Below are 27060 nucleotides of genomic sequence, written 5' to 3'. Positions count from 1 at the left end.
AAAAAAAAAACTCATATACTATGATCAAGTGGGATTCATCGAGGGGATGAAAGAATGGCTTAGCATACATAAGCCAATCAATGTAATATACCATATCAATACCAAAAAATTATATGATCATATCAATAAATACAGGAAAAACATTTGATAAAACTCAGCACCTACCATTTGGATTTGCTGCTGAACAGAAACTTCCTCAAAGAAGAAATACAAATGGTCAAAAGGCACATGAATAAAAGCTCCTTGTCATTAATCATCAGGGAGATGCAAATCAAAGCAAAGAAATACCATCTCACACCACAGAGACTGGCACACATCAAAAAGAATAAAAACAACAAGTGCTGGCATGCATGCAGGGAGAAAGGGACTTTCATTCTCTACTGGTGGAAATGACCTCTTTGAATTTGTCTGAAATGTTCCTAAAAATATACCCCACCACAAAGGTCATGGGGCATGTGTAAAAATTATTCAGCAGCTGGAACAATAACAGAATGCTAGGGCATTTGCCTTGGACACTGATGCCCCAGGACAGATCCGGGTTTGATCCCCTGAATCCTATATGGTCCCAGAGCCTGCCAGGAGTGATTTCTGAGTGCAGAGCCAGGAGTAAACCTTGAATGTGGCTGGGCATAGCTCAAAAACAAACAAACAAACAAAAACAAGTTATTAATCATGTTGGGGATGGTAGGGGGTTGAGTTTTATCCTGAAGCAATAATATTTTCAGAAGGCCTTTGTACTTGATGGCCATTATCATTAAGAATTTGTGGGGGGGCCAAAGAGATAGCATGGAGGTAGAGTGTTTGCCTTGCATGCAGAAGGTCAGTGGTTCAAATCCCGGCATCCCATATGGTCCCCAGAGCCTGCCAGGAGCGATTTCTGAGCATAGAGCCAGGAGTAACTCCTGAGTGTTGCCGGGTAAGACTAAAAAACCAAACGAACAAACAAACAAAAAAACGAAAAAGAATTTGTGGGGGGACAGGGAGTGGAGAGTTAGCACATGGTAGGGTGTTTACCTTGCAGGCAGTCGATCCAGGATGAATGATGGTTCGAATCTCGGCATCCCATATGGTCCCCCCGAGCCTGCCAGGAGCGATTTCTGAGTGCAGAGCCAGGAGTAATCCCTGAGCATCACCAGGTGTGACCCAACCACTCTCCAAAATAAGTTGTGAGTGTGTGTCTGAGATATGCAAGACAGCTACTGTTCACAGAGTCACATTTTCAGCTCCAACATGACTTGTCCATTGGTGATATTTGTTCAGTGTGCAAAGGACCATACAGAGTAAGGAAAAGAATCCAGGTTAGGGGCTACAGGAGGTGGCTCAAAGAGCTATAGTACAATCATGCAGGAATCACAGTCTGGTCCTCAGCACTGCCTGACCTTCAGTACCACTGAGCTTAGAGTAGCTTTGGAGCATCATCACATATTGCTGACAGTCCCCCGAAACAACAAAGAAAAGGAATTCAAGTCTAGAATCTGAAAAACAACTCAAAAAAACCTGTTCTCAGAAAACCTATCTCTGGGGATGAAAAGGCTGCACATAGCTGCATCAGCTTCTTGGGGAGTAAGTAGTATGCTGACTCCCAGATGATATAAAGCATCACACACTGGGGCTGAAGTGGTAGCACAGTGGTAGGGTGTTTGCTTTGCACATGGCTGACCCAGGACAGACACGGGTTTGATCCCTGGCATCCCATATGGTCCCTTGAGCCAGGATCGATTTCTGAGCACAGAGCCAGGAGTAATCCCTGATTGCCGGCAGCTGTGCTCCCCCCCAAAAGGGCAAAGACGCTGAAAAGCATCACAAACTGTGTGAAGAGGGCCTGGCACTTACTGCTCTAAATTAGGTGCTGACTCTTAGATAGTACTTTCTGGTCTGCATGCTAAAAGTTAGATTCCTCAGGAACTGGGGGGATAGTCCAAAGGCTGGACACATGTCTTGAACATGTTTTCCTGGTTCTAATCCTAGCAAACATGGCCCTCTGAGATTCAGGTGACATGGGCAGCTATTATTTATTTATTTGTTTGTTTGTTTGTTTATTTATTTGTTTGTTTGGGCCATACCCAGTGACACTCAGGAGTTACTTCTGGCTATATGCTCAGAAATCGCTCCTGGCTTACGGGGCCATATGGGATGCTGGGGATCAAACCAAGGCCCATCCTGGGTCAGCTGCATGCAAAGTAAATGCCCTACTACTATGTTATAGCTCTGGCCCCTAATGGCAAATTTTAGAGAACTACGTCCTCGATATGTGGGACCCCTAAGACAGCTGGCAGTCACAGTGCCTGGTATACTTGGTAACTGCACGATTCTTGCCTTGGTGCCCATGAAAGGATACATCTTTCTTTTTTTAATTAATATATTTATTTAAACATCTTGATTACAAACATGATTGTGGTTGGGTTTCAGTCATGTAAAGAACACCCCTTTTCACCAGTGCAACATTCCCATCACCAGTGTCCCAAATCTCCCTCCTCCCCATCCCACTCCTGCCTGTACTCTAGACAGGCTTTCTACTTCCCTCATTTGTTCACATTGTTAGGATAGTTCTCTATGTAGTTATTTCTCTAACTACATTCATCACTCTTTGTGGTGAGCTTCATGAAGTGAGCTGGAACTTCCAGCCCTCCTCTCTTTTTTCTCTGAATATTATTGCAAGAATATTTTTCTTAAAACCCATAGATGAGTGAGACTATTCTGTGTCTATCTCTCTCCCTCTGACTTATTTCACTCAGCATAATAGATTCCATGTACATCTATGTATAAGAACATTTCATGACTTCATCTCTCCTGACGAGATGCACCTTTCTTAAATGACTTTAGTTCTTCATGCTTCCACGCCTTCGCACAAACTGTTCTCTTAGCCCAGAATAGCTTCTAATTTGTCTGCTGTGGGCGCTCTCCTTCCACTCCCACTGCCTGTGGATTGCCCAGTCTGTTCTTGGACCAGTGCAGAAAATCATCGCCTGGTGACTCACAGATTCTGTTTTTTGACTGGATTAGGTAAGGAATGATCTGTTTGTGAAGTTTCTCATAGATCAAGCACATTTTAGGCTGCCTTGGGAATTAGGAAGGCATGGTGAAGGCTACTTCTGCTTAAACATCAAAAGCTTTTTCTTCATGCTCTCAGTTCCCATTGTCTCCCTCATGGTAGATACACTAAGAAAACAAGAGCTTGAAACATGTCAATGTTGTATGTATGTATGTATATATATATATATATATTTTTTTTTTTTTTTGGTTTTTGGGTCACACCCTGTAGCACTCAGGGGTTACTCCTGGTTCTGCATTCAGAGAAATTGCTCCTGACTTGCATGGGGGACCATATGAGATGCAGGGAATTGAACCACTGTTTTTCCTGGGTTGGCTGCATGCAAGGCAAATGCCCTACTGCTGTGCTAACTCTCTTGCCCCAGTTTTGTATATATTTTACACCATCTGTGACACTGGTTTATTCCATTCTTGAAAATAATCTGGCTTTGGGTCACACCCAGCGGCGCTCAGGGGGTACTTCTGGCTCTACACTCAGAAATCGTCCCTAGCAAGCAGGCTCAGGGGACCATATGGGATGCTGGGATTCGAACCACTGTCCTTCTGCATGCAAGGCAAGTGCCTTACCACTGTGCTATCTCTCTGGCCCCTGGTTTTTTTAATTTAGTTTTTTTTTTTTCAATCTTTCTCCCCACCTCTCCCTTTGTATGATACTGATTGAGTCACACACACTTGGTTGGCATGCCCCAATATCATTCAGTTACTGTTTGTATGTGTTTGTATGTATGTGTGTTTGTATGTGTGTGTATGTATGTGAAAGAAGTCCCTCTGTGCAGTGGGGCATCAGTCATTGAATTCCTAGCCCATGCTCCTGCCATCAAATTACCCCCCTGGGTCCCATCTTGCAACCTTGTTCAGAACCACCTGCTGGTGTGGTGTGTATCTTTTTGAGGCCAGTGGCTATTGATTTTGTCCCATATCTGTTCCTTTGGCATTTGGCCAATTCAAAGTCAGTGTACAGAGGATTTTTTTTGTTAATACTTTTTCAAAAATTTTTTATTGAGACCAATGTGAATTATAAGTCTTTTTTTGATATCTTTATTTAAACACTTAAATTACAAATATAATTGTAGTTGGATTTTAGTCATGTAAAGTAGAAAACCTGTCTAGAGCACAGGTGGGGGTGGGGTAGGGAGGGGGAGCCTTGGGACATTGGTAATGGGAATGTTGGGGGGTGTTCTTTCCATGACTAAAACCTGAATTACAAGTCTTTCACAGTTATATTTAAGGTACATAGTGACAGTGAATTAGGGCCATTCCCACTACCAGTGTTGACCTCCCTCTACCCCTGTTTCCAGAAAGCTTCTCCTGTTTCCACCCATAGCCCCCTGGACTGCTAGTGTAACAAGTCCCTTTTGTGTATAGCTTGTAGTTTGGGTCTCTTGATTCCACTGTCGTTGACTTTGGGTTGGGTATTTAGGTCTGATCATTTTTTATGTCCAGAGGGCTTTTGTTGAATGAATAAAGACATGTTTATAGACTGAAAGCAAATGCTGTTGTTGCTTAGAGGTCAAATAAGAAATGTGGAGATAAAATAATTAATCCCTCTCCTTTTTACTTTCTCTATAGACCCTCAATCCAGAGCTGGCCATCTTAGTCCCAGGACTCCATTTACAGAATTTTCCTCCTCTTCAGGCATAGAAACCTCTGCTATTAGATGACTGAATGGTTAGTGGAAATTTCAGTAACTAGCTTTGTTCTAAGCTGTTTTCCTCCTGTATATTGTCCTGGAATCTTCCCTCCAGCCTCCAATGAGAAGAGGAAAGACTTTCCAGGTAACTGAACAGAATAAAGAGGGTTGGAATTTGAGCAGGAATTTTTCTCCTGAGGTAGGCTTAGAGGCAGAATATAGTCCAACTGGTTTCTATGTCTTACTCATACTTCACAGAGAGAGGAACTAGTCTCTTGCCTTTGTGATTGATTTTTATAGAGTAGAAATTACAACCAACAACAGAACCATTCTTAGCAATTGAGCAAACATTTTTATTGTGTTTTAAGTGATAGCAATAGAGTTTACTCTTAGGAAAAGGACTCCCCATAACATTACTATGACTGTGTCCATAAAATCCTGTAAACAATATATGCAAGAATAGAAGGTCATAAAATAATAACTCTTATTTTATGGAAAAAAAACTTCTTTCTCTTGAGCTGAGAGCTGAGTCTGGCCCCCTAGTAATGGACGTGAGCTCCACAGAACCCTGATAGGATCCGTGGAACAAAAGAAAATTGGTAAATTTGGGAGCAAGATAGCGACTAATTTATGTGAATTAGATCCAGAAAGGCCCAATAAATCCTGATAAAGGTATTGGATTAGAGAGGCCATTATTGCCCCAAAAATTCAGCTCATTTTTATTTATCTTGGAAGGTGTAGGGATATACCTGATAATGCTCAGCATCTATTACTAGTTTGGTTTTCAGGGGTCATTTCTGTTGGTGCTCAGGTGACCAGATGAAGTACAGGAATGGAACTGGGGTTGACCACATGCAAGGCAAATGCTTTAATTTCTGTACTATCTCTTCAGTGCCTGAGATTCAATTTAGTACAGGGGATAGACTTGTGAACAAGTAAATTATAGTGTGAAATGGGAATAGAAAAGATTGTCAAAAGTAACAGGGGCTGAGGCTGGACCCCAACAAACAACTGAACTAACCACCAGATCAACCCAGCACAGTGGAGTATGTGGTTGGGGGAGAGAAGAAACTCTGGGCAGGGAGACCATGTAGAAACTGCTATCATGTTGAAGGGGTTTAAAATAGTACAGAGACTTGAATCAAATAGTGGGTGAAATATTTGGAGGCAAAACTGTCTGAGCCCAGTAAATAAGGTAAGGTGAGGTTAAAATACTCCATTTTGGTGATTTGCGGGCTAAATAAATCAAAGAGTGGAGTAGTAAGAGTAATATGAAGATTTTCTAAACAGAACTGTTGGCATCTTTTTGGAGATGGGGAGAAGAGGGGCAGGGTTTTACTGGTGGCAAGTGCACGAGGGCTAATCCACTGAGCCATCTTTGAGGCCCTTTAGCTGGGGCATCACAGACAGCAGGTCTTACTCTCATTGGGACCTACAGTAGAGATAAGCAGTCAAAGCCTCTTCTACATTGTTTGGGAGTCCAGATCATGCATACTTGTATGTTTCTTCAGGAAGTAGATAAATATTGACCAAATTAAAATGTTAGGTCAGGGGAAAATGTTGGATGTTGGGTTGGGTGTATTTGCAAATAAGATCAGGCTCTAAAAAATTAGATTTGGAATTATAATTAAGATGGTCACAGAGCTGCTTTACTATTATTATTATTTTTTTTAAATAAGGAGACTTGGGCCAGAGAGATACCATGGAGATAGCGCATTTTCCTTGCATGCAGAAGGATGGTGGTTCAAATCCCGGCATCCCATATGGTCCCCTAAGCCTGCCAGGAGCGATTTCTAAGCATAGAGCCAGTAGTAACCCCTAAGAGCCACTGAGTGTGACCCAAAACCCAAAAAAATAAAATAAGGAGACTTAATTCTATCCCACACTGATTTTTTTCTTTTCATTTTGATTTTTTTTTTTTTTTGGTTTTTGGGCCACACCCGTTTGACGCTCAGGCATTACTCCTTGCTATGCGCTCAGAAATCGCTCCTGGCTTAGGGGGACCATATGGAACGCCGGGGGATCGAACCATGGTCCTTTCTTGGCTAGCGCTTGCAAGGCAGACACCTTACCTCTAGCACCACCTTCCCAGCCCCTCATTTTGATTTTACAGTTGAGAATGACAGAATAGATCCCCATTATTACTGGGTCAGAGACAGAATCAACACATAATTTCAGTTAATGAGAATTTGAGATAAAAGTCCAGCAGGACAAAAGAATAGATTTTGACTGGGCAGAGGGCGGTGGGGAGGTGGGCAGAACTGGACAACTATTTCAAGGGGTTTAAGAAAGGCTGCTCAGGCACTATTTACAATAGCCAGAATCTGGAAACAACCCAGATGCCCGACAACAGATGAATGGCTAAAGAAATTGTGGTACATATACACTATGGAAAACTATGCAGCCGTCAGAAGAGATGAGGTCATGAAATTTTCCTATACATGGATGGACATAGAAACTATTATGCTGAGTGAAATAAGTTAGAAGGAGAGAGATAGACACAGAATAGTCTTTCTCATCTATGGGTTTTAAGAAAAGTAAAAAACATTATTGTAAAAAAGGTGAAAGATTTATGTGATCTGAAGAGAAACCAGAGTATACATTATTGTAATAATCTTCAGTGACAATAGAGATGAGGGCTCATGATATAAAGCTCACCACAGAGAGTGGTGAGTGCAGTTAGAGAAATAACTACACTGACTACAATGGGAGTGAGGGAGAGAAATAGAATGCCTGTCTCAAATACAGGCAGTGGGGAGAGGATGGAAATGGGGGGGCATTGATGGTGGGAAGGTTGCACTGATGAAGGGGGCTGTTTTTTTTTATATAATATATAACTGAAACCCAACTACAAACATGTTTGCAATCATGGTATTATGGTTCTTTTTTTTTTTTTTTTTTTTTGGTTTTTGGGCCACACTGGCGGTGCTCAGGGTTTACTCCTGGCTATCTGCTCAGAAATAGCTCCTGGCAGGCACGGGGGACCATATGGGACGCCGGGATTCGAACCAACCACCCTAGGTCCTGGATTTTCTGCTTGCAAGGCAAACACCGCTGTGCTCTCTCTCCGGCCCTGCAGTCATGGTTCTTAAATAAAGATATGCATTAAAAAAGAAAAAGAAAGCCTGCTTAGGAAAGATAGTTTTTGAGTAAGAGACCCAGGGCTGCTGGGTGCATGCATGCCTTTCTTTGAGGGGAGGCTGGAGGTAAGGGGAGAATAAAAAAAAAGTGTAGACAGAGAAGCCAAGTCTGAGACTGACTACGTGGAAGGCTGCTGCATGCTATGTCTCCAAGGTGTGAGATCTCCAAGCACAGCAGATAGAAGATACAGGCGAGGCGATCTAGGGGTGTCACTGACACTCAAGGGGACTTCCTCCAGCTCAGAAGTAGCAGAACAGCTGGGAGAGAGGAAGGAATGCAGAGAAGGTTCTGCAAGGCCCAGCATCACAAAGACCGCCTTGTGACTGCTGCAGAGAACCTGGAGGGAGCGCGGTCTCCCTAAATGAGCGCGTAGAGCCCCCTGTAGGCCGCAGGCGGAGATACACCGGTAACCTTCTCTTTCTCTTCCTACCCTTCCAGACTTCCTCAGGCCTCTCTCGGGCAGCTTTAGAGGTCCCCCCCCCCCCCAGAGTCTCAGACTTTCATCTTTATCTATCTATCTATCTATCTATCTATCTATCTATCTATCTATCTATCTATCTATCTATCTATCTATCTATCTATCTATCTATCTATCTACCTATCATCTATCTATCTATCTATCTATCTATCTATCTATCTATCTATCTATCTATCTATCTATCTATCATCTATCTATCTCTATCATTTATCACGTATCATCATCTATCTACCTACCTATTATCTACTATATCTATCTCTATCATCTATCCATCTATACCTACCTACCTATCATCTTTCCATCTATATCTGTCATCTATATCTATCATCTATCTATATCTATTTCTTTTTTTTTCTTTCCTTTTTTTTTTTTTTTTTTTTGGTTTTTGGATCACACCCAGCAGTGCTCAGGGGTTCCTCCTGGCTCTATGCTCAGAAATCGCTCCTGGCAGGCTTGGAGGACCATATGGGATGCCGGGATTTGAACCACTGACCTTCTGCATGCAAGGCAAATGCCTTATCTCCATGCTATCTCTCTGGCTCCTGTATCTACCTATTTCTATCATCTATCCATGCATATCTGTCTATCATCTATCTTATATCTATCATCTATATTTATGTATCTATCATCTATCTACATCTATATCTATCATCTATCAATCTAATATCTATTACACCTGGTGGCACTCAGGGGTATATCTATCTATATATCAAATATCTATCTATCTATCTACCTACCTACCTATCTATCTATCTATCTATCTATCTAGATCACACCTGGCAGCGCTCAGGGATATATATCTATATATAACAAATATCTTACCTATCTTTCTATTTCTCATCTATCATCTATGTATCTATATATCTATCATCTATCTTTCTCTCAAACATCTACCTACCTACCTATTACCTATCTCTATCTTATCCATCCATCCATCCATCTATCATCTTTCCATCTGTATCTATCATCTTTCTGTCTATATCTATCATGTACCCATCTATATCTATGTATCTACAAACATCTACCTACCTACCTATTAAATCTATCTATCATCTATCCATCTCTGTCATCTATATCAGTCATCTATCCATCTATATCATCTTTCTGTCTATATCTATCATGTATCCATCTATATCTACTATGTATGGATCTATCATCTAGACCTATCTATATCACTCATCTATATCTATGTATCGATCTCTAGCTATCATCTATCAATCATCTACCTATATCTATCAATCAATAATCTACATTCTCTATCATCTATTGTCCATTATCTATGTATCTATCACCATCATCTATCATCTCTATTATATCTATCTGTCATCTATCTACCTATCTATCGATCTATCTAATCTCTATCGATCGACCTATCTAATCTCTATCCATCTATCTATCCAATCTATCTATCTATCTATCTATCTATCTATCTATCTATCTATCTATCTATCTATCTATCTATCTATCTATCTATCATCTATCGTCTCCCTCCCTCCCTCAAACATACTCCGGGCTCTCTCTCTAGCTACCTACCTATCTAATATCTATCTATCTATCTATCTATCTATCTATCTATCTATCTATCTATCTATCTATCATCTATCGTCTCCCTCCCTCCCTCAAACATACTCCGGGCTCTCTCTCTAGCTACCTACCCATCTAATATCTATCTATCTATCTATCTATCTATCTATCTATCTATCTATCTATCCAATCTCTCTCTCATCTATCTATTTATCAATCACCAGAGATGCAGGATTCCCCCTTGTCCTTGTCCCCACCCCCTAGTTTGCATCTATCTATCTATCTATCTATCTATCTATCTATCTATCTATCTATCTATCTATCTATCTATCTATCTAATCAATCATCTATCAATCAATCATCCATCCATCTGTCCACCCACCCACCCATCCATCCATCCATCCATCATCTATATCTATCTAGGATTACTTACTTCAGCCTTCCTCCCTTCCTCCCTTCCTCCCTTTCTCCCTTTCTCCCTTTCTCCCTCCCTCCCATCCGTCCATCCGTCCATCCGTCCAACCGATGGATGCATGCATGAGACGGCTCAGGGGGCGGAGACCACCCGGGCTGCCGGGAGTGGCGAGTGGCGAGTGGCGAGTGGGCGTGCCCGCGCCTCGAGCCCGCCAATAGCTTCCCTCCTCCTCGCGCAGGCCGACTTCCGCTTCCGCCGCAAATCCCGTCCAGTCTCGTCTAGTCTCGCGAGACCCGGCGCCAGCGGGCAGGCGGCGAAGAAAGATGGCGGCGCTGTCGGACACCTCCACGGCGGCGGCTCCTGCGGCGGCCGTTCCGGGCCCGGGACTCGAACCCGTGGCCCCGCGGACGGCGCACGACCTGGGCGACGCCCGGGCCCGCACGGCGGACGTGCTGGCGGAACCGGCGGGCTTCGAGTCGCTGCTGCTGTCGCGGCCGGTGCTGGCGGGGCTGCGCCTGGCGGGCTTCGAGCGCCCGTCGCCCGTGCAGCTGCAGGCCATCCCGCTGGGGCGCTGCGGGCTCGGTGCGTGCTGTGCGACCGAGCACTGGAGCGGGAGTCCCGCACGCGCCCGAGGGGAGGCTGACGCCTAGTTGAGCAGTTGTTGGGGGTGTGTGTCACGTGGGTTGTGTTGTGTTGTGCGAGCACTGGAGGAGGAGTCCTGCGTGCATGCCCAAGGGGAGACTGGCTGGCTGGTTGAGCAGTTGTTGGGGTGTGTGGGCGTGTTGGGGTGAATGTGTGTGTTTTGGGGGAAGACTTGAGGTGTGTGTGTTGGGGTGTGTGTTTTGGGGGGGAAGGCTTGGGGGGTGTTGGGGGGTGTTTTGGGTGGCCTTGGGTGTGTGTTGGGGTGTGTGTGTTTTGGGGGAAGGTTTGGTGTGTGTGTTGGGATGTGTGTTGGGGTGAATGTGTGTGTTTTTGGGGAAGACTTGGGGTGTGTGTTGGAGAGTGTGTTTTGGGTGGACTTGGGTGTGTGTTGGGATGAGTGTGTTTTGGGGGAAGGCTTGGGGTGTATATGTTGGGGCGAATGTGTGTGTTTTGGGGGAAGGTTTGGGGGTGTGTGTATCGAGTGTGTGTGTGAACAGATTTTTGTGGAAGGCTTAGGTGTGTGTGTTGAGGTATGTTGGGATGTGTATATGTTGGGATGTGTTTGGGGTAAATGTGTGTTTTTGGGGAAGGCTTGGGGTGTGTGTGTTGAGGTGTTTTTGAGTAGATTTGGCAGTGTGTGTTGAGGTGTGTGTGTTTTGGGGGAAAGCTTGGGGTGTGTGTCTGTGTGTTGTGTGAGCACTCGAGGAGGAGTCCTGCATGCATGCTCAAGTGGAGGCCAGCTGGCTGGCTGGGCAGTTGTTGGGTGTGTGTGTGTGTTGGGGTGTGTGTTTTGGGTAGACTTGGGTGTGTGTGTTTTGGGGGAAGGCTTGGTGTGTGTGTGTGTGTGTGTGTGTGTGTTGTGTGAGCACTCAAGGAGGAGTCCTGCATGCATGCTCAAGGGGAGGCCGGCTGGCTGGCTGGGCAGTTGTTGGGTATGTGTGTGTGTGTTGGGGTGAGTGTGTGTTTTGGGGGAAGGTTTGGTGTGTGTGTTGGGGTATGTGTTTTGGGTGTGTGTGTGTTGTGTGAGCATTCGAGGAGGAATCCTGCATGCTCAAGGGGCGGCTGACTGGCTGAGCAGTTGTTGGGTGTGTGTGTGTGTGTTAGGGTGAATGTGTTTTGGGGGAAGGCTTGGGTGTGTGTGTGTATCTTGGATGTGTGTGTGTGTTTTGGGTGGACTTGAGTGTGTGTTGGGGGTGTGTGTGTTTTGGGGGAGGGCTTGGGGTGTGTTGGGGGTAATTGTATGTTTTGGGGAAGGTTTGGTGTGTGTGTGTGTTGGGATGTGTCTTGGGGTGAATGTGTGTTTTGGGGGAAGGCTTGGGGTGTGTGTGTTCGGGTGTGTGTTTTGGGTGGACTTGGGTGTGTGTTGGGGTGTGTGTGTTTTGGGGGAAGGCTTGGTGTGTGTATTGGGATGTATGTTGGGGTGAATGTATGTGTTTTGGGGGAAGGCTTGGGTGTGTGTGTGTGAACAGTTTTTTGGGGAAGGTGTGTATGTGTGTGTGTTGGACAATTGTTTGGCAGTTGTTGGGCCAGACGGGGGGGGGGGGTGGTGGTGGTAGAGGAGGGAAGGAGAGAGGGAGAGAGAGACAGACAGACAGACTGTTTGGGGAAGTCTTGGGGTGTGTTTGTGTGTTGGGCAGTTGTTGGGGTTTTTGGGTGTGGTTGTGTGTGTGTGTTGGGTGTGTGTGTGCGCACGCGTGCCAGGGCTCTCCTCATTCCCAAGAGCAGGCCCCATCCCTCACCCCCATGCTTTTTTGTAGTCTCAGTTTCCCCCACTCTGGCAAAAGGAAAAAAAAAAAAACCTAACCAAGGTGGTGCATGGGAAGATGGGCAGTGGTGGACAGGCCTGGCCAGATAGATAGCACCCCACCCACCCTGACACATGACTCGAGTGTTTGGGGGGATGAGGCACTAGAGAGAGAGAGTTAAGTCTCCCATGACCTGGGAGACTCCCAAGTTATTATGAGGTATTTTTTTTATGGCTTCCCTCACCCACTACTGGCTGGTGATATATTTATATATATATATGTATATCAAATATCTATCATCTATCTCATACCCGGCAGCACTCAGGGATATATATCTCTACATATCTATGAAATATCTATCTATGTAGATCACATCTATCTCATCTATCATCTATCTGTCTCACACCCAGTGGCACTCATGGGTATATATCTATATATATCAAATATCTATCTATCTGTCTGTCTATTATCTATCTCACATCAGGGGTATATATCTATATCAAATTACATCTATCTGTCATATATATCTATATATCAAGTATCTGTTTAGATCACATTTATCTTTATCATCTATCGCCTATCACACCCTACAGCATTCTATATATCAAATATCTATGTATCTATATCTCGATCACATTTATCTCTGTCATCTAGCTATATCGTCTAATCAGGGGTCCTCAAACTTTTTGAACAGGGGGCCAGTTCACTGTCCTTCAGACTGTTGAGGGCCAGATTATAGTAGAAACAAAAATTATGAACAAATTTCTTATGCACACTGCATATTTCTTATTTAGAAGTGAAGAAACAAAATGGGAATAAATACAATATGTGGCCCGCGGGCCGTAGTTTGAAGACCCCTGACTATCATCCATCCATCCATCCATCCATCCATCCATCCATCCATCCATCCATCCATCCATCCATATATCTATATCTATCTATCTCACACCTGGCAGTGCTCTGCACTCAGAAATTGCTACTGGCAGGCTCAGGGGATCATATGGGATACCAGGAATCAAACCAGCTCCCTCCTGGGTCGGTTGCATGTAAGGCAAACGCCCTATTGCTTGTGCTCTCCTTCCGGCCCCAGACTGGTGATATATTTCCTCTCTTGTCCCCCAGATTTAATTGTGCAAGCAAAGTCTGGCACCGGGAAAACCTGTGTATTCTGCACCATTGCTTTGGACACTCTGATTCTGGAAAACTTATGCACTCAGGTGAGTTGGAGTGATAAATCGCCTTGTGCAGTGTCTGCAGATACGTTGAGTTCTCTCTCCTGAAGTGCCTTCCATGATGTATTCCAAAGAACTGGACTTAGATCTCTGACTTTTGCTTTTATCCTTCTCCCTCCATGCTCATGGACCCTTTCTGTTTTGTTTTTCCTTTAGACACATAGAAAACTGCCATTTTAGATGCCCCGCTCCGCCTTCTAGTGTCAGTATTAGCATTTGGGCTTTTGGGTCTTTGCTCAGTTTTTACCTTCTTGCCTTGTTCACGCTGCTTTCTGCTTCCTGGGGCCAGAGAGATAGTTGTAGGAGCTATGGTACTTAGCTTGAATGCAGCCCACCCAAGTTCCATCTCCGGCACTGCAAGCCCCTTCTACTCCCCAGCCCCACCAGAAGCAACCCCAGAGCACAGAGCTGGGAGTAACTTCTGAACTTCTATCCTCCATGTTAATCTGCCCCCAAAGTGTTGTGGATTTTTTTTTTTTGGGGGGGTCTCCTTTTTCCTTTTTTGGTCGGTCTTGATAGCACTTTTTAGTACCTGCCTTTATTTGAACATGTTTATATGTTACTAATGTTCAGAGTAAAAGTTTCAGGGGAGAAAACTATTCCTTTGAGTGCTTACCTTGTAAGCGAGAGAGCGCTACCCCCACTCACACACTTTGTGTAGCCATTTCCAGGACCAGAGGGCCCCTATTTTTATAGAAAGGTATCATGGGTGTACTGTTGACCTGGTACTGTTAACTGTTGACTTCGTAGTAACTTGTATGTTGCCAGGAACATAATTTGTAGTAGGTTCTTCTTGGGAGTATACGGGGAATGTTTGGACCAGACCCATGAATATGGGGTAACTATTCTTGTCTGCTCAGGAGTGATTTCCATGATGCTTGGGGGACACAGTATGTGATGCATAGTATTTGAATTAGTCAGCAGGACATGTACCTTGATCTTTAGTCGTATCTCTTAAACCGTCATTTATTTATTTAATTTGTATTTTTGTTACACCCACGGCACTCGGGTTACTCCTGGCTCTGTGCTCAGAAATTGCTCCTGGTGGGCATGGAGGACCATATGGGATGCCGGAGATCGTACCCAGCTCCTCGTGGGTCAGCTGCGTGCAAGGCTAATGCTCTACCACTGTGCTATTCCTCTGGCCCCTTCAGCCTTCTTATAGTTTTTTGTTTTTGTTTTGTTTTGTTTTGGTTTTGGTTTTTGGGTCACACCTGGTGCTCAGGGTTGCTCCTGGCAGGCATGGGGGACCATGTGGGATGCCAGGATTCAAACCACCATCCGGTCTGGATCGGCTGTGTGCAAGGCAAACATCCTACCACTGTGCTGTCTCTCTGGCCTCTTACAGTAGCTTCTTACTGAGTATATGAATGAATGAAGTAGTTTCTTTTGACTATAAAAACTGATCACTGAATATGTATAATTTGCATAGGAAATAGCTCATTATATAGCCAGTTAGCCAGTTGCATGTATTTAGTCTTGATTCACTAAAGATGCTTTATGTTTATTTTTTTAGATCTTGATCTTGGCTCCTACAAGAGAAATTGCTGTACAGATACATTCCGTTATCACAAGTATCGGAATCAAAATGGAAGGCTTGGAGTGCCATGTCTTTATCGGAGGGACTCCATTATCACAGGACAAAATAAAACTTAAAAAGTGTCATATAGCTGTGGGATCTCCTGGTAAGAAGTCAGTGTGGGGCCAATTCTTGGTACCCCATAGGGTTCCTTGAATCCTGTCAGGAGCGATCCCTGAGCACAGAGCTAGGGGGTGATCCCTGAGCACTGCCAGGTATGGCCCAGAAACAAAATCAGTGTTCATAATTAGAACTTGTAAATAATTAAAGACTTTTTTTATTTTGTGCATTTTTTTTGAGTTGATTTTGTAGCCTCAAACATGCAAGTCCTGGGCTCTTTCACAGACTGAGTCAAGACCTATAGTTACTGAGCACCTTCATATATATATACTGATAAGAGTATGGGAATTTGCACTAATTGTGGTAATTATTTTGAGATTGGAAGAGCCTTATATGCAGAGACAGGGATGACACACTAGATTGCTAGCAGTATTTATGAAGTTTCTGTTCATTGAGGGTGTTAAGAACAAAGACTTGTTCCATTCTTTGCTTCCAATAAGAGAAGGAATGAGATAACTTTCTTTGCTTTCATGAGTCAGAACACCTGTCGAGGCTTCACAAATATTTTCCATACTTATTGATAGTGAAATATGAGGGGGGAAAAAAGAGTACTACTAGTCTAGAAGAGAACTCAGTCTTTGGTGGTTTCGTGTCTAAACGTCCAGTGAAGGTTGGATTAGAAAATTCACCCTGGGTAAATAATGATCACAGTGACTTAAATTTATTTGCACATCCTTGGTTGATTCATAAACATTTCTATTTCTTTCCCCCTTCCTTGAAATCTAGGCAGAATTAAACAGCTGATAGAACTTGAGTACTTGAACCCAGGGAGTATCCGTCTCTTTATTCTTGACGAAGCGGATAAACTTTTAGAAGAAGGCAGTTTCCAGGAGCAAATAAAGTAAGAAAAAAAAATCATTTTGGCTGCTACCGTATTTGCCGGCGTATGAGACGACTGGGCGTATAAGATGGCCCCCTAATTTTGCAGTTAAAACATAGGTTTAGGCCTATATTCGCTGTATCAGACAGAACGTTCCTGTGCTGCAACTGTATGTCCCACAGTGAGCCAATCACAACAAGCAAAGGTTCAAAGGTTATACTGTCATAGACTTCCTCTCTGACTCTGGCCAATCTGAGCAGGCTTTTGACAGTGTAGATTCGGGTCCAGAACACTGTCTAATTTGCATGCATAAAAAACCTGCTTGGATTGGCTGAGTGAGAAAGGCGGTCCAAGCAGCCTGGCAGTGATTGGTGCAGGATCGAGTTGGAAAATTCGTTTTGTGGCAATATTCAGACAATTTTCATTTAGCGGCACATTGAAACATTTTTCAGGATATATTTGATGTATAAGACGACCCCTCGATTTTCGGTTGACTTTTGTTTCAGAAGTCGTCTTATATGCCGGAAAATACGGTAAAAAGGCATGCGAAATATGGAACTTGAGCTTCCCCAGGTGGAGTTTTATTATCTGAATAATTTCCATGATCCATTTTTCTTCTATTTTATTATTTTTTTGCAGTTGGATTTATTCTTCTTTGCCCATCAATAAACAGATGTTGGCAGTATCAGCTACTTACCCCGAATCTTTGGCGAATGCTTTGACCAACTATATGAGGGAGCCCACGTTTGTAAGACTCAATTCCAGTGATCCAAGTCTGATAGGTGGGTGCAGATAATTGGATACTTGGCATGGCAGGCCTGTTTATGATGCTCTGAAGTGCTTCAGTTGGTTTTGGTTTTGTGTTTGCTCTGAGAGCATAACAGATAAAATTGGTTTAATGAGAACTCTTGACTTCATAGGTTTGAAGCAATATTACAAAGTTGTCAGTTCTTATCCCTTGGCACATAAGATTTTTGAGGAAAAGAGCCAGCATCTACTGGAGCTGTTTAGCAGAATTCCATTTAACCAAGCTTTAGTCTTTTCCAATTTGCACAGCAGGTAAGGGACCTTCAGAGGCCTTCTGGGAAGTTGGTGAAATAAAGGTTTTGTAGGGGACAACGATTCTAAAATGATAACCCTTTATGTGTTTTCATAGAGCACAACATTTGGCTGATATCCTTTCTTCCAAAGGCTTTCCTGCTGAGTGCATTTCGGGTAAGGCAAATCTTTCGATTTAATCTTGGTTTAGAATGGTGATTTGAAAACTCCACAATTGGGAAAAAAATACCACTCCTTTAGTTACCTTACTCGTTAGTATACAGACTGTGTCTTTAGAATTAAGGAGAGAATTAAGGAGATTTGAGATTTATTTTTCATTGGGATTTGAAGTATTTGGATATATAAATAAAATTTGAAAAGCTGGAGTTATATCCACAAAGAACTTAATAAAAGGCGAGAGATTTATGCGATCTGAAGAGAAACCAGAGTATACAAAGAACTTAATAATTTCATAAGTGAAACTTGTCTCCCAAGAAAAATACTTTGTTCTTTACAAAATCATTATTAAAATGCTAAGAATAGCTGAATTGAATGTAGTGATCTTGTGGAAGGCAAAAATGATTTTTTTTTTTGGCCGGAGCGATAGCACAGCAGTAGGGCGTTTGCCTTGCATGTGGCCAGCACTGTTTTGATTCCAGGCATCCTGTTATGGTCCCTTGTGTCTGCCAGGAACGATTTCTGAGCACAGAGCCAGGAGTAACCCCTGCGCACCGCCGGGTGTGACCCAGAAAACAAAACAAATTTTCTTTTTCGGTGGGGGCACACTCAGTGGTGCTCTGGTTACTCATGGCTGTGCGCTCAGAAACCACTCCTGGCAGGCTAGGGGGTCCAAAGAGGATGCCGAGGATTGAACCCAGGTCCATCCTGGGTTGTCTGCATGCAAGACAAACGTCCTACCCTGCCCTACCTATGATTCATTTTTGACACAAAGTTAAATTACTGTTGGCCTACTAGGAATGAAAGATTTAAAGAAAATTTTGGCAAGTGAAGAGTCTTTTTTGAGTTTGGATTGATAGCTTAAGATAAAACCTTTAGCTTAGGGGGCCGGAGAGATAGCATGGAGGTAAGACGTTTGCCTTGCATGCAGAAGGTCGGTGGTTTGAATCCTGGCATCCAAATGGTCCCTGAGCCTGCCAGGAGCGATTTTTGAGCATAGAGCCAGGAGGAACCCCTGAGCACTGCTGGGTGTGACCCTCCTGCCCCCCAAAAACCCAAAAAACCTTTAGCTTAAACTTGTTTAGTCACAAGGGCTATTTTTTTTGGTGAACCAATATTATGATTACAGATCTCACTTTAATGTTAAATCTCCAAAGAGCTGATTAAAGTAGTTTTCTCCTCTTAAGAATCTTTGTTTGGGCCGGAGAGATAGCATGGAGGTAAGGCTTTTGCCTCTCATGCAGAAGGTCATCAGTTCGAATCCCGGCGTCCCATATGCTCCCATATGGGAGCAATTTCTGGGCCTGGAGCCAGGAATAACCCCTGAGCACTGCCGGGTGTGACCCAAAATCCACAAAAAAAAAAAAAAAAAAATGTATTTTTCATGGTTAGGCAAAATGACACAAAGGGCTAGAACCCTGGGTTAGATTCCTGCCACTACATGGTTCCCCAGGCACCACCGGGAACAGACTCTAAACTATTCCCCAAAACAAAAATGGTTTTGAGGTCTGGGGAAATAGTAACATAAGTGTTATGTGGGGGTAGCCTGGGTTTGATTCTGAAATGTGAGTGCTTTTCACCTGAGCATTACTTTTGCACATCCTCCCCATCAAATGATTTTTTTGAATTAAAAAAAATATTTTTGTGGGGCTGGAGAGATAGCATGGAGGTAAGGCGTTTGCCTTGCATGCACAAGGATGGTGGTTCGAATCCCGACATCCCATATGGTCCCTCGAGCCTGCCAGGAGCAATTTCTGAGCGTAGAGCCAGGAGTAACCCCTGAGCGCTGCCGGGTGTCATCCAAAACCCCCCCCCAAAATTTTTTTTTTTATCTTTTTTTTTTTTTTTTTTGTGGGGAGGGGACACACCCAGTGATGCTCAGGGGTTACTACTGGCTATGCGCACAAATTTCTCTCCTGGTTTGGAGGACCGTAAGGGATGCTGGGGGATCGAACCGTGGTCCTTCCTAGGTTAGCATGCGCAAAGCAAACACCCCACAACTTGCGCCACCACTCCAGCCTTGTGTTTTAAAAAATTCTTACTACTGGGGGCCTGAGAGATAGCACAGCGGTAGGGCATTTGCCTTGTATGCAGCTGACCTAGGACAGATAGTGGTTTGAATCCCGGCATCCCATATGGTCCCCCGAGCCAGCCAGGGACAATTTCTGAGTGCAGAGCCAGGAGTAACCCCTGAGCACTGCCGGGTGTGACCAAAAACCCAATAAGAAAAAAACACACAGATTCTGACTATTACTTAACCTGAATTGACATATATAATGACAGAGTTACTCTTAGTTGGTAAGGTAATTCAATAACATTTTTTATTATGATACTAAAAAATTAACTTATTTGACATTTAAACTATCAAGACAGACAAGGTTTTGCTTTTGAATAAATCACTGGTTTTTATATGACTGACTTTTTTTGGTCTTTTTAGGCAATATGAATCAAAATCAACGCCTTGATGCTATGACTAAACTGAAGCAGTTTCACTGCAGAGTCCTTATTTCCACAGATTTGGTAAATCTTTATTTGCTATTTGGGTGACTAGTCTATTGTGACATATGTCCCATTCTTCAATATACAGATTTCATCTTTTATCTGATATGTTGGAGGTACCTGAAAAAGAGTATCAGAATATGATCATCTTTCTAGTGCTAGGAATATGCCTTCTTAAAAAATGTCTTTTAGGGCTGGAGAGATAGCACAACGGTAAGGCATTTGCCTTGCACGCAGCCAACCCAGGAGACCGTGGTTCAGTATCCAGTATCTCATATGGTTCCCTGAGCCTGTCAGGTGCAGTCAAGAGTAACCCCTGAGCACCACCACGTGTGACCCAAAAACCAAAAAAAAAGTCTTATAGGAGCTGGAGCAATAGCACTGCGGCTAAGGCACTAGCTTTGCATGTAGTCCATCTGGTTTTGAACCCCGGCATCTCATTTGTTTTCCCCAGTACTGCCGTGTGTGATTCCTGAGTGCAGAGCCAGGAGTAGCCTCTGAGTATCACTGGTATGACTCAAAAACAGATTTGTTTTTTGGGGCACACGCTGCAGTGCTTGGGTTACTCCCTGGCTTTGTGCTCAGAAATCATTCCTGGCAGGCTCAGGACCCTGTATGATGCTGGGAGTTGAACCTGGGTCAGCCACATGCAAGTTTTGTTTTGTTTTGTTTTTGGGCCACACCTGGTGACACTCGGGCTACTCCTGTCTCTGCGCTCAGAAATTGCTCCTGGCTAGGGGGACCATATAGGATGCCAGGGGATCTAACGGCAGTCTCCCTAGGTTAGCATGTGCAAGGCAAACGCCCTACTGCTTGTGCCACTGCTTTGGCTCCATCGGCTCCCTATATTTTTATCATAATTCATGAAGTTAATTACTAAAAATAAACTTCCTATTCCTGGGCTTCTAAACAACTTTCGTGCTACTCAGCATCTTCCTGTTCTTAATTTGGCTTTGGTGATGCAGTAGTTTGGGCGGGTAGCCGCGCCATAAGTAACGCCAACTAGAAATTGCTATTTGTTTTGATTTAAGACTTCTCGTGGGATTGATGCTGAAAGGGTCAATCTAGTTGTAAATCTGGATGTACCCGTGGATTGGGAGACATACATGCATCGGATTGGCAGAGCTGGCCGTTTTGGTAAAGTAGTTTTTTCCCTTCTTTTTCCCCTTCTTTATTGCTTGGGTTCTGGACTCACTATAGTATCCTGTGCTGGGTTTGCTGTGCTTGAATCCCCTTTGCTCTGGGTAGTGCTCCTGCCTGCTGTGCGCATGCATCCATCTTTACTCGTGGTGCCCTCTGGTGTCACACACCTGAGGTGCAGTGCTCGCATGCACTCAGCTGTTAGAGACCAGACTTGAGTTTCTGGGGCTGCATTTGCCACCTCTGTGCAGCATTTGGTTTTTATTTATTTATTTTAATTTTTGGGCCACACCTGGTGATGTTCAGGTGTTACTCCTGGCTATGCACTCAGAAATCGCTCCTGGCTTGGGGGACCATATGGGATGCCGGGATCAAACCATCCTAGGTTAGTGCGTGCAAAGCAAACACCCTACTGCTTGTGCCACTGCTCCAGGTCCTTACGTGCAGCATTTTATCTTGAACTCCTGCACTTCCAAGCCACTGAGCAATCCAGTCTCTTCGCCCCCCCCCCCTTATTAGTGGTACTTTGGATAGAACTTTTGGATTCTCCCGCTTATGGTATGAAATGAACTCTCTCCTGACCCCACTCCTCCCCCTCCCCCAAACACATCACTCTATTGTACCTCTTAGACATATCCTCAGCCCTGAATCATTTTTTTTTTAAGTGGAGGTGTATTTGGGGCCCACTTGGTATTGCTTACTCCTGGCTCTTCACTCAAGAATTACTGCTAATGAAACTTGGTGGAGGGACCATACAGGATGGTACGGGCCCTATCTTTTGTACTATAACTCTGGCCCCAACCCAGCTTTGGATTCTTTTAGGGCATTGATATGATATGATTGATATATATGCAATATTACTTATATGAAAGTAATATACCATTAATCATTTCCTCTGTGCTTTAGGTACTTTGGGACTGACAGTGACCTACTGTTGTCGGGGAGAGGAAGAAAATATGATGATGAAAATTGCCCAGAAATGTAATATCAACCTTCTCTCTTTACCAGGTATATTTGCTATCAGAATAATCCTGCTAATAATGACAGGTCGAATAAAAACAACAGCTAACACAGAGTAATTCTGAAGTGTTGGGTACTGTTCTAATTCCTTTAGTTAACTCATTTAAGTCTGACTATAATTTTCTGAAATGTGCTATTATTAATTTAATTAATTAATACTTTAATTAATTAATATTCATTTTAATACATGAGAACATTGAGGCATAGAAGAGTAATTTTCCTGGGGTCTTAAAATTATGAAGATGCAAGAAGGAGGATTGTAAGCCTAGCACATGAAAATTACTTTGCTACTGAATTGCTTCATCTTTTTTTTTTTTTTTTTTTTTTTTTTTTTTTTTGGTTTTTGGTTTTTGGGCCACACCCGGTAACGCTCAGGGGTTACTCCTGGCTATGTGCTCAGAAGTTGCTCCTGGCTTGGGGGACCATATGGGACACCGGGGGATCGAGCCGCGGTCCGTCCAAGGCTAGCGCAGGCAAGGCAGGCACCTTACCTTTAGCGCCACCGCCCGGCCCCGCTTCATCTTTTTAGCCTGTGTCTTTGGTTTTATTCTGACATAGAAGGGAAGGTGTTTTTTTCTCTTACGCTGCTAATCTTGGTCACCATAGAGAGGGAAGAGTATCTCCAACTTGAACATTATTTTGAAAATTAGAATGGACTTTTGATTTTAGTGAAGATTTTGTTAAACTGCCCTTTTAAGGTGCCATCTCGAAAGAATGTTCAAAACTTAATAATCTGTTGAAAACAAAAGTCATAAGATGCTCTTTGTAGAAATATGGCTTATTTGGAGCTCTATATGTTAAAGTGCGCATGGTAGTATGTAGTATAGATGTAGGTGAGCATAATGTAAATTACACGGCCATGTATAAGATCTAGATTAGGGGATATGTTTGAGTAAATGAAGCAGTGAGTATCTTACCAATTTCTATTTGATTCCTTCAGTGATATTTTTGCAAGCTCTGCTAAGCATTGATCTTAATCACAGGGAAACCTGTGATTCTAGCAGTTATGCTTTATAATAACTTAGTTTATCTTTTTACAGCCTTCTTAAAGATTTTTCTAATTAAGCTATTTATACATTATTGCTAACTAATAATAACAATATAATAAAGATATAGTGATATACTTATTAACATTGATTCATAATTATTAGCACATTATTTTTCTACCTTTTAATACATATCAATACATTATTTGCTTTTCGAGTAGATCTTTGTTAGTTCTTACACTTTTTTTTTTGGTTTTTGGGCCACACCCAGTGACACTCAGGGGTTACTCCAGGCTCCACTCCTGGCTTGGGGACCATAAGGGATGCCGGGGGATCGAACCATGGTCCGTCCTAGGCTAGCGCAGGCAAGGCAGACGCCTTACTGCTTGCACCACTGCTCCGGCCCCTAGTTCTTTTTTTTTATTATTATTATATATACATCTTTTTTGTTTGTTTGTTTTTGGGTTTTGGGCCACACCCAGTGGTGCTCGGGGTTACTCCTGGCTGTCTGCTCAGAAGTAGCTCCTGGCAGGCACGGGGGACCATATGGGACACCGGGATTTGAACCAACCACCTTTGGTCCTGGATTGGCTGTTTGCAAGGCAAATGCCGCTGTGCTATCTACTCCGGGCCCGTATTATATATAAGTCTTTAAGTATGGCCCCTAGTTCTTACACTTTTGTAACTATCAGAGTCCTGTCATGATTAGAGAGCAGGAAAAATAATTTGAAGATTGAAAGAAGAGGATTAAGACTTTGGATAGAATTTTAATTTAATTTAATTTAATTTATAGCAGCTAATAATAAAAATACAATTGCCCAGTGGGGAATGGCATTGTGATACCTGAGAAGACATTGTGAATTTTGTGTGATGCTATTATATTCTAAAATCTTGAGGAAATGACATTCGTGGTTAGATTTATTGGACTAAAACTTGTTTAACAGACTCTTGAAATGAATTGCTTGGAGCAGAACTAGGAGAGAAATTGTCCTGTCTGAAAAATCTTGGCAAGCAAGGAGCATCTCCTTAGTAGGAGTCATTTTTACTGAAAGGGTCTGTTGACTAAAAATCAAGGGCTCTGATGGAAGAATCCGGATCAGGCAATTAAGTTGTCTGTTCAGATGCATGGGACTTTTGTAACATCTGTAGAGAACTCTTGTTTCTTCTGCCTGTGATGAAAATCAATCACATTTAAGTTTAGTTGCAGCAAGTTCTCATATCTGGATAGAGCAGGAATTTAGAGAGCTGGATATTAGCTGGCATATTATTTAAACCTTGTGTCTGGTACCAGGTTCCTTTTTATAGTCGACAGCTTTTTTCCCCTTTACTGTTTTTTCTCTCCACTTTTGTTTTTCTGATAGGGTGGCAGATTTTTTTCTTTGTTGTTTGTTTTTTGTTTTTGGGCCACACCAGCAGGCACTCGGGTATTATTCTGGCTCTGTACTCATAAATAACTCCCGGCACTCTCTGGGGACCATGTGGGATGCCAGGGGTTGAACCAGGGTGCTGTGTGCAAGGCAAGCGCCCTACCTGCTGTTCTATCATTTCAGCCTCCGGGTGGTAGATTTTTGTGGTTATGAAGTTACAATATATTATTTCCCAGTTGATAAATTTGGGGGAGCAGTAGATTTCATAATACCTTGTTTTGCTATGATTAGTAGTGAGTAAAAGAGGAAGGAATTGAGAGAAAAGAAGAGGGAATTATTTCGGATTTAAATGTCACTCAGATGTAAGGTCTTTCAAAATATGTATGGGGTGTTAATTGTTAGTATGGCTTGGGTCTGGAGTATTTTGGCACAGATTATATTATAGAGTTGTTAAGGTCTTTGGAAAGACTAATTTTGGGGGGCCGGAGAGATAGCACAGTGGTAGGGCACTGTGGTAGGGCAGCTGACTCAGGACGGACCTGGGTTCAATCCCTGGCATCCCATATGGTCCCCCGAGCCAGGAGCAAGTTCTGAGCGCATAGCCAGGAGTAACCTCTGAGCGTCACTGAGTGTGGCCCCAAAACTTAACTTTTTGTTTTTGCTTTCTTTTTGCGGGGGCACACCCTGCAGTGTTCAGGGCTTATTGGTTCTACAGCCAGGAACAACACGTGGTGGTTGGGGACCATATGGAGTGCTGGGAGTGAACTTTGCTCAGCTACAGGCAAGGCAGATACCCTACCCACTGTATATCCCAAACCAATGTATATCTTAAGTTTCAGTTTATCAATGGGCTTTATTTCTTAGCCTTATTTGACCATTGAAAACTTTTGATGAAAGTCTTTCAGGAAATACCCTGTCTAGAGTTGCTTGAGAATTTTAATACTCTTAAATTCTTTTTTTTTAATGTAGATCCCATTCCTTCTGATTTGATGGACGAGTGCTTGGATTGTGATGTGGAGGTCAAAGCTGCTACCCAGACATGTGACTTAACAATTGGGCCTGTCCTGCCCCTCAAAAAGCAAATTCAAAAGATAGAGAGAAATGGCCTGAGTCAGAAAATGCCCGGCAATCATCTACCTACATCTAGAAATAGTTCGACAGCTGGGCTCTCGGTCAAATCAAAAAATAATGCCAAACAGAAGCTACCAGCTAAAAGTAACTCGGAGTGTGCGGTCACAGAAAAGGCAGCGTCCCCAAAAGAACCTGGCTGTGTCATTCAGCTGGAGGAGCAAATGAAGACTTCCATTCAGAGCCCCCCTGAGGACGTGGCTAGTCAACCGCAGCTCAAAGACGGTTCCTCCGTGGCACTCCCCAAAATTCCTTGCCTGTCTTCCTTTAAAATCCACATGCCATGCGCTTTAAGTTTTGAAGAGCTGGTCCAGGATTACGAACACTATATTAAGGAAGGGTTTGAAAAGCCTGTGGAGATCATCAGGCACTACACGGGTCACGGGGATCAGACGGTGACGCCTGAGAATGGTTTTGTGGGGGAGAGAATCACGGAGGAGAGAGTGCAGATATTGGCCAGCAGTAGCCCGTCCGGGGACTCGGAGAGTGACAGCGACTCTGACAGCTCCAAGACCTCTAACCAGAGCAAAGGAAATAAAGCGTACTCGGAAGGCTTTTGTGAAACGCGGCCGAAAGAGACCCAGCCCACTTCTGCGGATGGCTGCATCGCTGTGGAACATGTGGAACATTCCCGTCTGAGCAGGAATGAAGCCCCTCGAGTAGCAGAGTATCAGGACTCCCCTGAAATCCAAGCGAAGGCGAGGCACAAAGAGGGTGCCAGCCAGAGAGGTAAGCACAGCCGGAGAAACCTTCCGCGGCGTTCTTCCCATCGATTGCAGACGGAACCCCAAGAGGAGGGCTGGCGCGACGGCCACAGGGACGCCTATCAGGACTCTGCTGATGCCTATCAGGATTATGAGGAGTACTGGAGAGCGTACTACAGAGCATGGCAGGAGTACTACGCTGCTGCTTCTCAGTCCTATTACTGGAATGCTCAGAGGCATCCCAGTTGGATGGCAGCCTATCACATGAACACCGTTTATCTGCAAGAAATGATGCGAGGCCACCAGTGCTGACAGAATATACCTCAGTCCACCTGGAGATTGTATCCAGGGATCCTTCTGGAAAGCCTTCCTCCTCAACCTACAGCACAGCAGCAGAGAGGAGTCTTTCTGACTCATACTGGGGCTTTCTGAAACACCTTAGTTTTCAGACTTTTGATTTTTATGTCAGGTATGTTCTTTTGAAAAAGAAATTTCAGGGACCAGATTCTTGGAAAGAATTTTGAACACAAAGCTTAAAGGATTCCGGGTGCTATTCCCAAAAGAAACGTTTTAAAAAGACACATTCCGCTGCTTACTCAAACAATAAAAACAGTTAAAATTTGA

At 43.5% G+C, this 27060-nt stretch overlaps 2 protein-coding genes across 2 annotated transcripts in view; one reads left to right on the top strand and one right to left on the bottom strand.

Moving 5' to 3' along the window:
• ABCD3 (ATP binding cassette subfamily D member 3) overlaps window positions 1–11738 on the bottom strand; it is a 544096-nt gene extending 532358 nt beyond the window's left edge. Inside the window, exon 1 of the mRNA XM_049765701.1 lies at window positions 11727–11738. The gene's annotated coding sequence lies outside the window, so the exon portion shown is untranslated. The remainder of the gene's footprint in view (window positions 1–11726) is intronic.
• On the top strand, window positions 10563–27060 carry DDX20 (DEAD-box helicase 20). The gene is made up of 11 exons (XM_049766030.1): window positions 10563–10821; window positions 13749–13843; window positions 15375–15543; window positions 16284–16398; window positions 17017–17159; window positions 17298–17436; window positions 17534–17592; window positions 20030–20112; window positions 21123–21228; window positions 22138–22239; window positions 25574–27060. The coding sequence occupies exons 1-11, from the start codon at window positions 10563–10565 to the stop codon at window positions 26746–26748; spliced, it is 2445 nt and encodes an 814-aa protein (XP_049621987.1). The 3' UTR covers window positions 26749–27060.

This window comes from Suncus etruscus, chromosome 19 (assembly GCF_024139225.1).
Source record: "Suncus etruscus isolate mSunEtr1 chromosome 19, mSunEtr1.pri.cur, whole genome shotgun sequence".
Taxonomy (NCBI): domain Eukaryota; kingdom Metazoa; phylum Chordata; class Mammalia; order Eulipotyphla; family Soricidae; genus Suncus; species Suncus etruscus.
This window is presented reverse-complemented; position numbering and strand designations above follow the sequence as displayed.